Source organism: Zonotrichia albicollis, chromosome 16, assembly GCF_047830755.1.
Source record: "Zonotrichia albicollis isolate bZonAlb1 chromosome 16, bZonAlb1.hap1, whole genome shotgun sequence".
Lineage (NCBI taxonomy): Eukaryota > Metazoa > Chordata > Aves > Passeriformes > Passerellidae > Zonotrichia > Zonotrichia albicollis.
Genome location: NC_133834.1, coordinates 14,273,932 through 14,288,946, shown reverse-complemented (window position 1 = coordinate 14,288,946; position 15,015 = coordinate 14,273,932). Strand labels below are relative to the sequence as shown.

The following is a 15,015-nucleotide window of genomic DNA, read 5'->3' as shown; positions in this document are numbered from 1 at the left end:
ACACCTATTGGTTCCCCAGGCAGTGGTTAATCATCCTCACTGATAAATTGGGAGTTTGGATTCTGTGGATGGACCAGGCTGGATAGACTTGGAGCAACCTGGGTTAAGGGGAGGTGTCAATAAATTCCCTTGCAACCCAAATTATTCCATAATTCTGTGATCTTAAAATGATCAGGCAAGGTGAATAAATGCACTTAGAACTACCTGTCCAACCTTGTCGTTGCTGTTACTACCCAGTTTTTGGCTGCACAGCTCTGAACATCCCAAGTTTTCCATGGAATTCCTAGGAGTTACATCTCAGTACCTGGCTGGATTCTTCTCAGAGATGGGTGAGAGATCTCAGTTTTGTGCTAAAGACAAAGGACCTTCCCTCCAGATATTTTTTCTATCCGAGCTTTTGTGTCCAAGCCTTTCTTTCCCTTCATCCTGCAGAGCTGTGGCTTTAGGAGTGTGGGTTTGGTGTGACAATAGGGTGGGTTTTTGCAGAGGTGGGCGTATGTGGCCCGAAGTTTAGAGTCCGACTAGCTGAGGGCGAAAGGCCGACGCCCCTCTGCAATTCCTGGCCAGCGCCCTTCGGCGTCTGAGGGCCTCGGGCTGTGCTGGCTGCGGACTGGCTCACACCGCTGGTATAGGGGAGGAACGGAGCTGACCATTTCCCGGGGGTTAAACATCGGTTTATTGAAGGTGTTGTGGGATCCAAATGTGGGGAAACCAACCCGGAAGAAGTTTCTCCATAGGGGGTGAAACAGGATTATAAAGGAGGGGTGCAGAGGGGGGCATATGTGGCTCGAAGTTTAGAGTCCGGCTAGCTGAGGGCGAAAGGCCGACGCCCCTCTGCAATTCCTGGCCAGCTCCCTTTGGCGTCTGAGGGCCTCGGGCTGTGCTGGCTGCGGACTGGCTCACACCGCTGGTATTGGGGAGGAACGGAGCTGACCATTTCCCGGGGGTTAAACATCGGTTTATTGAAGGTGTTGCGGGATCCAAACGTGAGGAAACCAACCGGGAAAAAGTTTTTTCATAGGGGGTGAAACAGGATTATAAAGGAGGGGGGTGGGTACAGGCGGAACCAATCGGGAAAGGTGAGGGGATGAACTTCACAGAACTGACACTCCATGGAGACCAATAATCAAAAGGTAAAGGAGGTGTCCTGGGACCCCAGCCAGCCACCATCTCCAGAGAGGAGAAGGTTCTCGAAACCTGGGAGGAGAAAGGGAGTGATTGACTGGGCCCAGGGAGGAAACAACTTTCACTTATAAGGGAAACCAGGGCAGGAGCAATTACCTATCGGCAACTGTGAATAGCGGTTACTATGGCAACTTAGCTGACAGGCTAGCACTGGCGGGAAAAACTGGGGGAACGAACCCATTTTACACATAATAGGGGATAACAATACATAAATTGGGGAATAACACAAGAAACTTAACAACACACTACAACAGGTTTTTCAGTGGGCACTGGGCATCACTCCTTTAAAACACATCAAAAACCCCAATCCCACCCCTTTGCTTGTTGCTGTTCCCTTGTTTCATGCTCTTTATTCCATTTGGGATCAAGTGGCTGTCAGTTGCCCATTTGATTGTTCTCATGATGTTTTCTCCCCCAAAGCTGCATCCTGCTGCCTGCAGTAATTGCTGAGGAGCAGTGCCTGTGCTTGCAAGGCAGTGATTTTCTGAAATTGGACACTCTGCACAGCACTTACAGCTAATTCCACAGCATATCAATAAACAATGGCCACTGTGCTCATTATCCTCACCACAGTAACTTCTTATTTTACAGCTGGATACCTTTACTTGAATATTGATGCAAACTACCAAATCTGCACTGAAATCACTGCTAAGTTATTAAATCATGCTGCTTTGCCTTCAAGCATTGCAAATTACCAGAAATTAAATCATTTCAATGTAGCATTATCTGTCCAGGTATCAGCTCTGGATTTTTTCTGGGAGCAGGAACAGAAATCCCACCTTTGGAGATCAGTGGAACCAGGGTGTATTTTATGTGGCTGGACAGTTTTAAAGGAAACTAATTTAGTTGACTGAAACCCATCTTTATGGAATAGAAATGTTGAAATGAAAGGCAAGTGGGGTTTAAAATCCCAATATTTCCTCTCTCAGGCTGATATTTGGAGTGTTTTCTGTGCAGCAGAGGCAATCACAGCAGTGGGGAGATGAGCCCAGCACAATTTACAGACTTGTTCTGCTGATTACTTTGTCATAATAAAAATACAAGAGCTGCTTAAAACCTCAGTCTGGAGCTTCTGCAAGCTGCCAGCTTGGCCTCAATTGGGGCACATGGATTGCTGAATAATAATAAATAAGTCTGTTGTGAGAATTCCAATAATCCTCATGTAAACCCATATAAATCTCATAAGCCAGCTCCATTCAGTGGCTTCTGTACTCCATGTACAAGCACATGGCAATTTGTGGTTTATTATTTTCATTGCCTTATGCTGATCCTGAGAAAAATCTGGTTTTTTTTTTCATAAGGAATGTTCCTTGTCTCTTCAGAATTGATTGTAGTTGTCTGTGCAGTGATACACAAATGAGATTGTGGCTTCTTCTAGGGCAATAAGTCTTTTTGCATGTGGTTAAATGAAACTTCCTGAGTTGTCGCTTTTTATGAATAGTTTTTAAGAATTTAGGAATATTTTGGTGGGAGCTGGGCGCACTGGGTGTAGAGTGAGGGCTGGGTGTGGAGCACTGCCTAGAACAGGTCACACTGGGCTGGTGGTTCATTTAATCCTGATAAAAAGCCTGTACTCAGCTTCTCTTTGTCTTGTATATTTGGATTATTTCTTAGCACTGTGCTCTGGTTCTGTGTCCTTGGGATTTAGGCTCAGCACAGTTCAGCTCAGCTGATAATTCAGATTGCACATGGGCAGAGCTGGGCTCTGTGATAGCAGCCCTTGGGGTGGACTGGAGCAGTAGATTTGGTATTGGGGAGTGGAAAAGGTGCTTGGTGTCATTTCAAGAGTGAGCAGGAGGTTTGGCGGCAGGAATTTGGATATTGCTGAACCTGCAGCTGTCGCTCCCCTGAGCCCCTGGCAGGAGTTCAGGGCAGTGCTGCTCCAGGACTGCAGCCAGGCTGGTCAAGGAAAACCCAAACTCTTGCCATGGGTCCATAACAGGATTTATTTCAAAGTCACAACTCAGCAGGGAAAGTGCTGTACTTAAAAAAAAAAATATAGTTAATTTATATTCCTACAAGAAAGGTGGAGAGAGACTTTGGACAAGGGATGGAGGGACAGGACACAGGGAATGGCTCCCACTGCCAGAGGGCAGGGATGGATGGGATATTGGGAATTGGGAATTGTTCCCTGGGAGGGTGGGCAGGCCCTGGCACAGGGTGCCCACCCTGGATCCCTGGCAGTGCCCAAGGCCAGGCTGGGCAGGGCTGGGAGCAGCCTGGGACAGTGGGAGGTGTCCCTGCCATGGCAGGGGTGGCACTGGGTGGGCTTTGAGGTCTTTTCCAAGCCAGGCCATCCCATGACATGCTGGGCGTTCAGGTGATAAATTTCTATTTCCATTTGGCTGGAAAGGCAATCCAGGCTTTTTAAAGGCACAGGGGAGGATTTGTTCCTGTCCCATCCCACCCTGCTCTCTGGCAGGGGGAAGCTGCAGCTCCCTGCTCAGCTGGCACCTCGTGCTCAGGAAATCCCACACAGGAGCAGGAAGCACAAATGGGCTTGGAATGGGAAAGCTTTGGCCAAGAAATCCTTGCAGCATCCTCAGCTTGTCCCAGTGCTCCTGCCTAACAGGAATGACAAAGCCTCAAAGGGAGAAACCCCACAAAATAAGAATTAGGGTATTTTAGTAGCTGTAAGAGCCATCACAGATATGATAAATTCATTCTTTAATATATTGAGCACAAACTTGAATCCTTTCTGGAAGCTCCACATGGCTCCTCCCAAGGAGTTTGCCCATGCAGGGCTGAACAAAACCTGAGTTTCCTAAATACCAGGCAAACAGAAGCAGCATCCAGCTCACACAGCAGTGAGTGATTCCCTCACTTGCCGAAGAAGAGAGCGCAAATAGAAATTGTAGCTAACTCTGCTGGAGCCTTGTAATCTTACCAGGCTGGCAGATACTCCCCTTGCCATTATTATTTTCTCATTAACTTAATATTGCAGTGAAAAAGAAGATGGGGAAATGTCAAATATTTGTATATTGTCTGATAATTAAATACTGCAAAGATGTGTCAGCTCATTACTAATCCTAATTAAAGTAGTTATTTCCATTTTCAGCTTGGACATGTGTGTAATTAAATGTACCTGGGAAAGAATTGCCTATTTTCTCTAAATAATCAGCAGCAAATGTTGCTGTGCTGGGTCCTCCCATGGGGTCCTGTTGGGTTTCCTGGACTGGGAGCTCTGCTTTGGATGGGGAGAAGGAAACAAAGGCAGATGATGAAAATATCTGAAGAAGTTCCTGGTCTTTGGAAGCTTCCCTGTCTCTCCAGCATCTTGGGTTTGGCTGGAGCTGCATTCCTTTATCTGGGGATATGGAGCTGTGCTTATCTAGAATTAAATGAAAGGCAAATAGTCCCAGGAGATGAGTTTTGACATTGCTGGTGTCAGGGTAAAACCTGGATAATAAACACACACTTCCAAATGCTTTTCAGAGAGTTTTATCTTTGAATCACTTTGCTGAAGTAGCAGCTGCTCCTCATGCCCAGAGGGGATGTTTGAACAGCCTGGGATTGTCCCAAGGCTCCTGTTTCCTGTGGGTGCTGCCTTGGCTCTCTCTTGCTGAAGGATTTCTCCTCAGGATGTGGAGATTGGCCATTTCCTTGTGCAGGAATTCTCAATTCCTCTCGGGCTTGAGCAGAGGTAGAACTGCTGCTGTCTCCTGTATCCACCTGGGCTGGGGTTGCTGTGGGTGGTTTTAACCAGCTGCCTTTGTTTTGCACCAGGTAATGACGACTCTGACATAGAAATCCAGGAGGATGAAGGCTCTGACAGCGAGGGGGATTTGCAGATCACGAGGCACCACATCAGCACAGAACCTCTGCTGCCAGGTACCCTCACCCCTCCTGAGCTGCCCTGAGCCACAGGCATGGGCTGCAAATGTGACAAGCCCCTGCCACCCTTCAGGGTCTTGGCACTGCTCAGCCCTCAGGAGCTGCAGGGTTAAATCCCTGTGGGAACAACAGTGCTTCCAGGGCAGCAAATGCAGGATTATTTACTGGGAAAAACAATGGCTGTGTGGGGAAAATCCTGCCTTGGTATTGCCCTCCACATTCCTGAAGCAGTTCTGTGCAAAGCCTTAGGGAGGCAACCCCATTTCTCTCTGCAAAACATTTATTTCCCTGTAGCTCTTGCACCTGTTTTAGCTGGGAGACCTTCAGTGAGTCACTAAAGCCGCCTGCACTGCCTTGGCACAGGTGAGCACACCTGAGCTGCTGCTCCAGGGAGGGATTCTGTCCTTCTGTCCTTCTGTCCTTCTGTCCTGCTTCCTGGGCAGTACAACTGCAGCCTCTCCTCACAGGAATTGCTGGGTGAGGGTCTGTGGCTCACCCATGTGGGAAAAGAAATGTTCTGCTCAGTCTGGAGTGGAGCAAAACCCAGCCAGGAAATCAGAATAGTTGTGTTTGTTAGCAGTGAGGGATTGTGAGCTGTGAGCACAAACCTCTCTGGGCCCTGCAGGAGGTGCCTGGGTGGGGTTTCATGTGCCACCACTCCTCTGGAAGCTGTTCCTTAGATAAACTGCAGACATCTGGGGTTTTGTGAGGGCTATTCTGCTTTCCCCTCTCTGACTGACACCAGGGACAGAAGCTGACATTCTCAAATCAGTGTAATTTAAGCATTTTTATCCTCTCTTCCTCTGTTTTTCTTGAAAATTGAAGTCCTGTTAAGTTCTAGGAACACTGATATTCTCTAAGGAATATTTTACCGTGGCATTTCTCAAGGAAAGGTTTGCACACAGGTTTTAGAGCTTTGGAAGTGACCCTGTGGCTGTCTGTGATGCTTCATCTCAGAGAACACCATAACCTGAGTCCCTGCTGCCACTAAGAGCAGTTTTAGAGTTTTACTCTAAAAGTTATAGATTTTGCTGCCAGTAGATTCTTTTTTTTCTAGGAAGACCTTTGTTATCATTAATTACCCTTAATGGAAACTCAGTTCATCAGACTTTAAGACCTGAGATAAATGTCAGAAGCAGCAGCAGCTTCTTTAGAAAACCAGGGTTGAATGTTTGCTATTAAACACACCACAAATCTGCTGGTATTCAGCAATTTGCATTTAAGATGCACTTAATGATCAAGGCAGCATAACAAGAACATTATTTCTATTAATTGCTGCTTTTTAAATTGACTCAATTTAAGATATTTCCATCACTTTCTTTCGAAGCTTTGTGTTTTCTTACATGGTGATGCTGCTGAGCCACGTTTGCTCTCAAGCTGAGCAGAAAGAGCCCACTGTGCTCAGTCCCTGTGCCTCCTGGGGTGCACTTTTATATCTGTTTTACATTCCAATTTCCATCTTTTACATCTCTAATTCCCAAGTTATCAGTGCTGGGAGATAAGGCTTCCTCCCTCTCTCTGTGGTGGGCAGATACTCCAGTGTGTGTTGCCATTATAGAGGCAGGATTCTCAGGGAAAGATAATCCCTCTTTTTAGGCCACTTGGGATAATTGAGAAAAATCAGCACACTCACCCTCAAGAGCCCTTTCATCAGCTCTGTCTAGATGCAGCAAAACTCAAACTAAATGCAGGCTTGACAGTATTGCTCCTGGATTTATTCTTTCAGCCATTTAAAACACTTGGATTATAGGATTTGGTTTCCCCTGGAGCAGCAAAGAGGGAGCTGGGGGAGATTTGTGGGGTGCAGAGAGAAAATCAACCTCTTCCCCACCCACAGAGAGGAACAGGCAGGAGCAGCTGAAGAAGGGAGCTGGAATGGGCTCAGGAGCTGTGACCTCAGTGCTGCTGGGTCAGCAAACGTGGCAAAACCTGGATTAGGGAAGCAGGAAGGGCTCTGGTCCAGGGGGGAGCAGGGAGAGGAGAGCTCCTGGCTGGGGGAGGCTGCAGCTGCTTTGTTGTCACAGTGTCACCCTGACAGGAAATCCCCTCCCTAAGGGGGGTTTTGTGGTAAACCCACGTGTCACTGATAATTTACTTTTGTAGATTAGAGATTACACTGATTTATCACAGGATCACTCACTGCTTTGGGTTGGAAGGGACTTAAAGTTCATCCCATCCCACCCCTGCCATGGCAGGGACACCTCCCACTGTCCCAGGCTGCTCCAAGCCCTGCCCAGCCTGGCCTTGGGCACTGCCAGGGATCCAGGGTGGGCACCCTGTGCCAGGGCCTGCCCACCCTCGCAGGGAACAATTCCCAATTCCCAATATCCCATCCAGCCCTGCCCTCTGGCAGTGGGAGCCATTCCCTGTGTCCTGTCCCTCCATCCCTTGTCCCCAGTCCCTCTGCAGCTCTCCTGGAGCCCCTTCAGGCCCTGCCAGGGGCTCTGAGGTGTCCCTGGAGCTTCTCCTCTCCAGGTGAGCACCCCCAGCTCTCCCAGCCTGGCTCCATCCTGGGGGATCTCCATGGGCTCCCCTGGACTCTCTCCAACAGCTCCACATCCTCCCTGTGCTGGGGATGCCAGAGCTGGAGGCACTCTGATCTCTACATTTTCATTTTAGCATTGTCAATGTGAATAAAATTTCCCATCCATTTTTATTCTGTCTGGCAACAGATCTTTGAGGCTGTGACAAATACAATGGACTTCCCTGAATTTGTGGTGCCACTTGCAGTAAGATTCTTGTTCTGTCAGAGTGCCAAAGGAAAAGAAATTCTTTAACCATTTGCAGTGTGGAGAACCCTGTTGCCTGAATGAGTTGTTGGCAGCAGGATGGTGTTTCATGTGCAGCTGGGGTGGATATGAACAAAAATGGTCCTGAAATGCATTGTGGTATCCAGCCTGGTCTGTCCCCAGCCCTGGCTGAAAGAAAATGTCTGGGGAAGCACCTGGAGCTTCCCTGGGGCTCTCAGGCTGTTCCAGCCCCATCACTTGTGGCTGGCACAGATTTAAGCTAACCCTCAGTACATTTATTTTCTCCTAAGAACATGTCCAGTCTCTCCTTGAACTAAATAGATTTTTGTCACCCACACCATCAGAAGTGACAGATTTTGAGGTGATGTTCTGATTCCATGTGCAGATCCATCTTTTCCAGTCACTTGCAGCAGAGTCCTGAAGTGCATTGTGGCATCATGAGGACCTTTCCCCTCCCAGAGGTGGCAGCCTGGGACACACGGTGCTGTGACAAGGCAGTGCTGCTGAATGAAGCTGAAGCAGTCCCTCCCTGTGGAGCTGTGCCTGGAAATCACCTTTTATTCCACACTGCCAGGCTGTTTCAGCTCCTCTGAACCATTCCTCCCCGTGCTGGAGCTCATTTCCTTTGATAACATTGGTGTTAAGGGCTGGCTTTGTCCTGGCCAGACCTCAGAGACCATTTCACTGCTGAGACAGGAACAGCTCCAGCCCCATTTGATCTTTTCTGTGAGAAGACAGCTTTATAAAACCCTGGTTTTTTAGCAGACAATCAGTGCAGAGTCTCACAGTGAGAGCAGCTCTCCTGGAGCCCTTTTTTGGGCAGAGCTGGCCCAGAGGATCAGGGTTGATGATGTCCTGGCAGAGGGCACTGCTGCTGAGTGCCTGTGCCACCCTCCATGCTGGGGGAAGGCTGCAGAGCCTGGATTATCCCTCATTCTTTTCAGTCCTGTAAGGAAAAGCAGAGTTTGGACATGCAAATCTTCTCAGGTGAGCCTCCACAATCCTGATTCCAATCCTCCCTTACCAGGAAAGTGCTGTTCTCAGTGGGAATTGTCACTCTGCTTGTGGAATTTCGCTGTCCAGCTTGTGGCCGTGTTCAGATTTCTGCTATGGGATTTCTAGAATGTTTTTCTTCCCTCTTAACCTCCCCCAGGTGTGCCCATCCCAACATCAGACCTAGTGAAGATGAGGAGAGGCTGTAGGTCTGAAATGTGGAACAGCTTCCTCACCTCCAGTCAGATTTCCTTTTCCTGGAGGTGGAAGAAATAAACCAAAGTGTGCTCCCCATGCAGCAGCTGGGCTGTTCTCCATCAGTCCCTGGATTTTGGCAATGCCTGGAAGGTGCTGCTGGATCAGGGTCCTGCTCTAAGGGTGGGGATTGCTCTGCTCTGCCCTCACCTCAGCTCTGGGGCAGGTGTGGGTGCCACAATGTCAGAAGGATCTGAAGCTGTTGGAGTGTCCAGAGGAGGGACCTGGGCATGGGGAAGGGTCTGAGAAGCAGCTGAGGGCACTTGGATTGTTCAGCTGGAGGAGGAGACTGAGGGCAGAGCTCAGGGGGGGCTGCAGCTCCTCCCCAGGGGCAGCTCTGATCTCTGGGACAGGGAATGGCTGGGGCAGGGCAGGGCCAGGCTGGATTTTGGGAAAGGTTCATCCCCAGAGGGTGCTGGCACTGCCCAGGGATGCCCAGGGAATGGGCACAGCCCCGAGGCTGCCACAGCTCCAGGAGAGCTTGGGCAGTGCTCAGGCACAGGGTGGGAGTGTTGGGGGGTCTGTGCAGGGCCAGGGTGGGACTGGGTGATCCCTGGGGGACCCTCCCCACTCAGGACATTCCATCACTCTGTGATTAAGAGCACAGTGCACACAGGGCCACAGTTCAGAAGGATCAGGCAGAAGATTGATCCTATTTTTCTGTGTGTGGAAGGGAGTGTGATGCAGAGGGAGGAGAGGTGTCCTCTGCAAGCTCATGCTGTGAATTCACGTTAAGCACTGGAGACTGACTGCAGATCTCCAGGCTGGGAGCAAAATGTGTCCAAACCCACCTGCCCCCCTCCCAGGCTGCCCAGACCCTCAGCTTGTGTGTCACTGCTTGCTGTGAGGCACAGGGTTAACCTGCACCCACTGCTGCCTGAGGAGCTGGGAATCACCCCAGCCCTGTGCCTCCATCCTGGGCAGCTGCACGGCTTGGGAAATTGGGGAGCACCACACAGAGGGAAAATGGCAACAGCCCACAGCTCCACATCAGGGCTGCACATTGCCTTCTGCTCTCTGAGGTGCCTCCAAACCATGGCCATGCACACAGAGGGAGATTTGACTCCAAAGGTGCAGTGAGTCACAGCCTGTTCATCACCAGCATCTTCCCTGGTCACTGCTGTGTGCAGCCTGTCCCAGCTGGAGCCACATTTGCTGGAAGGAGGCACCACAGGCTCCTCTTGGCAGCTGTGTGAGCTCAGCTGAACTGAGCCCAGGAAACCAAATGACAACATCCAGCTCTCCCTGTGCCATGCAGGGCACTCCTCTGTTTGCTGCCTGCCCCAGCACAAACAGGAACACCCCAGGGCCATCCCCACGCAGGAAAATATGGGGTTTATGGGCTGGGACTGAAAATAATGCTCCGTGGAAAATCTGATTTATCTTCTCCTTACAGTTTAGTGCTCAGGTGAAATCACAGCCCTTCTGGATGCTGGGAGAGTCTCAGTGTTTGCTGCAGCCTCTCTGCATCCTGAGGGTCTCCCAGGGTTTGCTGCAGCTCCTCTCCCTCCTGGGGTCTGCCCTAGGAGTGTCCCAGGCTTTGCTGCAGCCCCTCTGCATCCTTGGAGAGTCCCAGGGTTTTCTGCAGGACCTGACCCTGTTGCTGGTTCAGAGAGCTGCTCCTGACTTGGACAATGCAGGATCCAAGCCCAGGCAGTAGCAGATGCTGAAATTCCTCCAGCTGTGAGCAGGTTTGTGTCCATGGGATGTGTGCACTGCTGCCACTCAGGGAGGAGCAGCACCTGCACTCCTGGGAGCATTCTCTCCATGGCATTTTGAACTCTCCTATTCCATCTGCTCTCCTTATCTGGTATCTTGATTCTCTTTTCTGTTCAGAATCTCTCCCAGTTTTGCCTTCTTTTAGTAACTCCCTTCAGCCTTCTCTTTTTTGAGGTAGTAATTCCCAATTTTGCACTTTATGTTGAGCCTTCTACAGAGTTAAATTGCAGTTAAACTCAAGGGTCATTTGTAGGCTGGGCAAAAATGGGATTCTGTTGTCATCTAAGGATGTCAGGTGTAATCACCCCCAAATTTATATCATTTAGTGTTGCATAAATTAGAGCAAAAGTCTCCAAAGCCTGAAGACAGATCTATCCAGAAATCTTTTAATTCCATCTCCACTTCCTGTGTTACCAGCAACTGCTGCATAGAGGCCACTGCTTTTTATATAAAGACATAAAATGCTTTTAGTGATCTGCCTTGATACAACAGGGGTTTTTTGGTGAGCTGTGAATGAGTTAGGCAGCTTTTTCCTACCACTAACTCAGCTCAAACTGCGTGGGACAAAGGGGACCTGTCATCTTTTGTGCCTTGGGAAGTAGAAAAAAAAAGGGGGTTGCCAGGGTGTATTTTAAAGCTTTGTTTTCATGCTAAAAACAGCACAGATTTGATTGTTCTGGATTGGAACAATCCATATTTGGCATGGAGGAAGCTGGTGATGGCAGGAAATGAACAATTGGTGGGATGGGATGGACACAGCAGGGCTGGAAATAGGATGCAGTGTGGAGTGGGTTCTGTGGCTGCAGCAGCAGGGCTGAGTCACCCAGGCAGCCCCAGGAGCTTCTCCCTGCTCCCAGCTCTGCTCTCCCCATTCCCAGCACTCCCAGGCTCCCTCCCCAGCAAGGGACACCTGCCAGCATTCCCCATGGCCTCAGGGTAGCTAAAAGCAGGGACACTGTGTGCTCCCATAGGAAATTCTTGAGGTTTGCCTGGGTTTCCTGTGAGATTCAATCCATCCTGGAATATCAGAAAGGGTCTGAGCTCTTTAAAGGAAAAAGGGTTCATTCACCACATGGAAAAAAACAAGCTTTTGTTCTCTGTGTACCAAAGCAGAGGAAGAAATGTGTCAGTTCATGGATTTTTTTGGGTTGGAAGGGCCTCTCAAGATGATCTAGAGCAGCCTCTCTGCTCTAACAGGAGATCTGAGCTGCTTGTCCAGGACCACATCCAGTTTGGGTTTGAGTATCTCCATGGGTGGAGACTCCTAAACTTCTCCTAGCAGCCTTGTCCCAGTGTTTGGCTGCCCCCACATAATGAAAGGTTTCTTGGTTAGATAGAATTTCCTGTTTCTTAATGTGCCCATTGCCTCTTGTCCTGCCAGAGCCATCATGCTGGAATGAGGTAGCTCTGGAAATAGCAGAAATAGTCCCTGACTGGAACTAGAATCACAGAATCAGTAATGTTGGGGAGAAACTCCAAGATCATTGAGTCCAGGGTTAATTACTGTCAGCCTTACCTCTCCTACCCTCTCCTGAGCAATGGGGCTTAACAAGGAGGGTGATGCATGGATTGGGATCTCATCTTCTCCTGAGGGGTGAACCCTGAGCTTTGCCCTTCCTCCTCCCTCCCTGTGACCATGAGCTGGTGTGATGGGATTCTCTTTGCTCCTGTGACACCAGCCAGGTTTGATGGGATTCTCTTTGCTCCTGTGACACCAGCCAGGTTTGATGGGATTCTCTTTGTTTTTGTGACACCAGCCAGGTTTGATGGGAGCTCTCTTTGCTGCTGTGACCATGAGCCAGGTTTGATGGGAGCTCTCTTTGCTCCTGTGACACCAGCCAGGTTTGAGGGGGCTTCTCTTTGCTCCTGGGACCATGAACCAGATTTGATGGGGTCCTCTTTGCTCCTGGAACAGCCAGCCAGGTTTGATGGGATTCTCTTTGTTCTTGTGACACCAGCCAGGATTGATGGGGTTGTCTTTGTTCCTGTGACCATGAGCCAGGTTTAATGGGATTCTCTTTGCTCCTGTACCATGATCCAGGTTTGATGGGATTCTCTTTGCTCCTGTGACACCAGCCAGGTTTGATGGGGATTCTCATTGCTCCTGGGACCATGATCCAGGTTTGATGGGATTCTCTTTGCTCCTGTGACACCAGCCAGGTTTGAGGGGGATTCTCTTTGCTCCTGTACCATGATCCAGGTTTGAGGGGGATTCTCTTTGCTCCTGTGACACCAGCCAGGTTTGATGGGAGCTCTCTTTGCTCCTGTACCATGATCCAGGTTTGATGGGGATTCTCATTGCTCCTGTACCATGATCCAGGTTTGATGGGATTCTCTTTGCTCCTGCAGGAAGAGTTGGCACACGGATCGTGGGATCAATGCAAGGTGGAGACACAGAGGAGGATGTGAGTAACCAGCTCATGTGTCTGCAGAGCTTCTCTGCAGGGCTTTACATGCCCTGTTTCCTCAGCAGGACAGATTTTACCTGCTGAATCCTCACACCCCAGGCCTGCTTTTCCCCTCCTTTCCAATGGCTGACTTCTTTCCTTGGCATAGGCATATATTTCCTTATTTTTCCTTTGTTCTTGGAGTCTGTGTGCTCCATGTGCTTTCCCCCCATCCTGCAGTACAGAACTAGTGGCACACAGGCTGCAGGAATGCTCTGGTGAGCTGTGGGGCAGATTTCTGGGAAGAGGGACCAGTGCAGCTGTTAAATATATGGATCTAATTCCCTTTCACTGCTCTAAAGTCACTCCTTGGAGCCCTGTGCTGGCAGCACCAGTGCCCTGGAGGATGGGGCAGGGATGAGAGCAGGACTGGGATCTGTGCCCTTGGGATTCCTGCTGCCCCAGGGCTCCTGGCCTTGCCCTTGGTTGTGGTTTCCATGTGAGTGTGAAAGGCACACACAGCTTTGCACAGGAGGCACTTGCTCTGTGTCTGTGCCCAGCCCTTGGCACCCATGGGCAGCCTGTCTGTGCCTCTGGGCACACCTGGGTGGCCACATCTGCACCAGAGCCAGCTGCTGGGATGTGCTTGGCATTTGCAGTTATCTCTCCCCACCATCCCAAAAAGCTGCTGCCATGCCAGGGGCAGTGGGGCTGTTCTCTCCAGTGCTGCTGGAACACTTTTGGAGAGGGCAAGGAACCAGTACAGCTGTGGTGCCTGAGGGATTGTGTTTGAGCCTGTGCTGCTGTTAATTCCCAGTGTGGGTGGAACCCTTCTGTCTCAATCCAGCAGACACCCCTCAAGGAGGGGAGTTCAGACATTTCTGAACTTCAGAGCAGTTTGAGGTGGAAGGGACCTTAAAACCCATCTTGTTCCACCCAGAGACCCATTCCACTAGACCAGGCTGCTCCAAGCCCCATCCAGCCTGACTTAAAACAATTCAGGGGTGGGGCAGCCACAGCTTTTGGGGCACCCTCACCTTGTGTCTTGGAGAGAACTTGCAGCCCTTGCTCTGCTCTTTGCTCCTGCCAGAATGGGCTGTTGCCTCCTGCACATCCAGCCCCAATTCTGGGAAGGGCAGAGTGCTGTGCTGTGGGTGAAGATGTTGTCACTTCAGTCCCAGTGCTGCCTGATTGTCCTTGGCCACGTTAGTGACAGGTTTGGATGGTCACCCTCTGTGATTTCTGTTCCCTTCTGAGCTCCTGCTGGCAGCTCTGTCCCTGCTGGCACAGCCCCAGCACATCAGGGATGGAAAGCCAAGGCCTTCAGCCTGTGACTTCCCTCAGCTGCAGCCTCTGCAGTTGTCTCACGGCTCTGCCCTCTGCCTGCAGCTTCCCAGAGCTCAGGGATCTCTGCAGGCTCTGCTGGTGTGTCCCAGCCCAGGGATTGAGGCTGCTTTGAGCCCCCCCAGGAACTCCTGGAGTCAGGAAGAGCCAGTGCTGTGTGCCCAGCCCCTTGTCTGCTGTGATCCCTGAGCTGTGCCTGCCTTTGCTGCCTTCCCCCCTGCTCCAGCCTGGGTACTTTCTGGTCTCTTTTATGTTCTTGTACTTTTTTTTCCTGCTCTGCCTCTGGTGTTCCTCCACTCTGGCTCTCCAGGGGACCCCAGCCCCGGCACGGCCAGGCCGGCGCAAGGCTCAGGTGGGTTCCTCTCCTGGGCTTCCTTCTCTTCCACTCCCCTCCACTCTGTGGGCTCACAGCAGCTGTCACCTCAATGTTGAACAGCACAGAGCCAGCAGAAGTCAGGGAATTTGTGTTCATCAGCCCCGTGGGTGGGGAAGGAGGTTTGGAATCCATTGGGAGTGCAGGGGAAGCCAGCACTGCCATCCCATCCCTC

At 50.3% G+C, this 15,015-nt stretch overlaps 1 protein-coding gene across 2 annotated transcripts in view; it reads left to right on the top strand.

Moving 5' to 3' along the window:
- The window catches only part of CLUAP1 (clusterin associated protein 1), a 71,436-nt gene that overhangs the window by 55,839 nt on the left and 582 nt on the right, over positions 1 to 15,015 (top strand). Inside the window, exons 10-12 of one of the 2 annotated variants that reach the window (XM_074553121.1) lie at positions 4,912 to 5,016; positions 13,086 to 13,141; positions 14,778 to 14,819. In XM_074553121.1, the coding sequence (XP_074409222.1) occupies positions 4,912 to 5,016; positions 13,086 to 13,141; positions 14,778 to 14,819 (203 nt within the window). The remainder of the gene's footprint in view (positions 1 to 4,911; positions 5,017 to 13,085; positions 13,142 to 14,777; positions 14,820 to 15,015) is intronic. The other variant, XM_074553122.1, reaches the window with a different exon arrangement.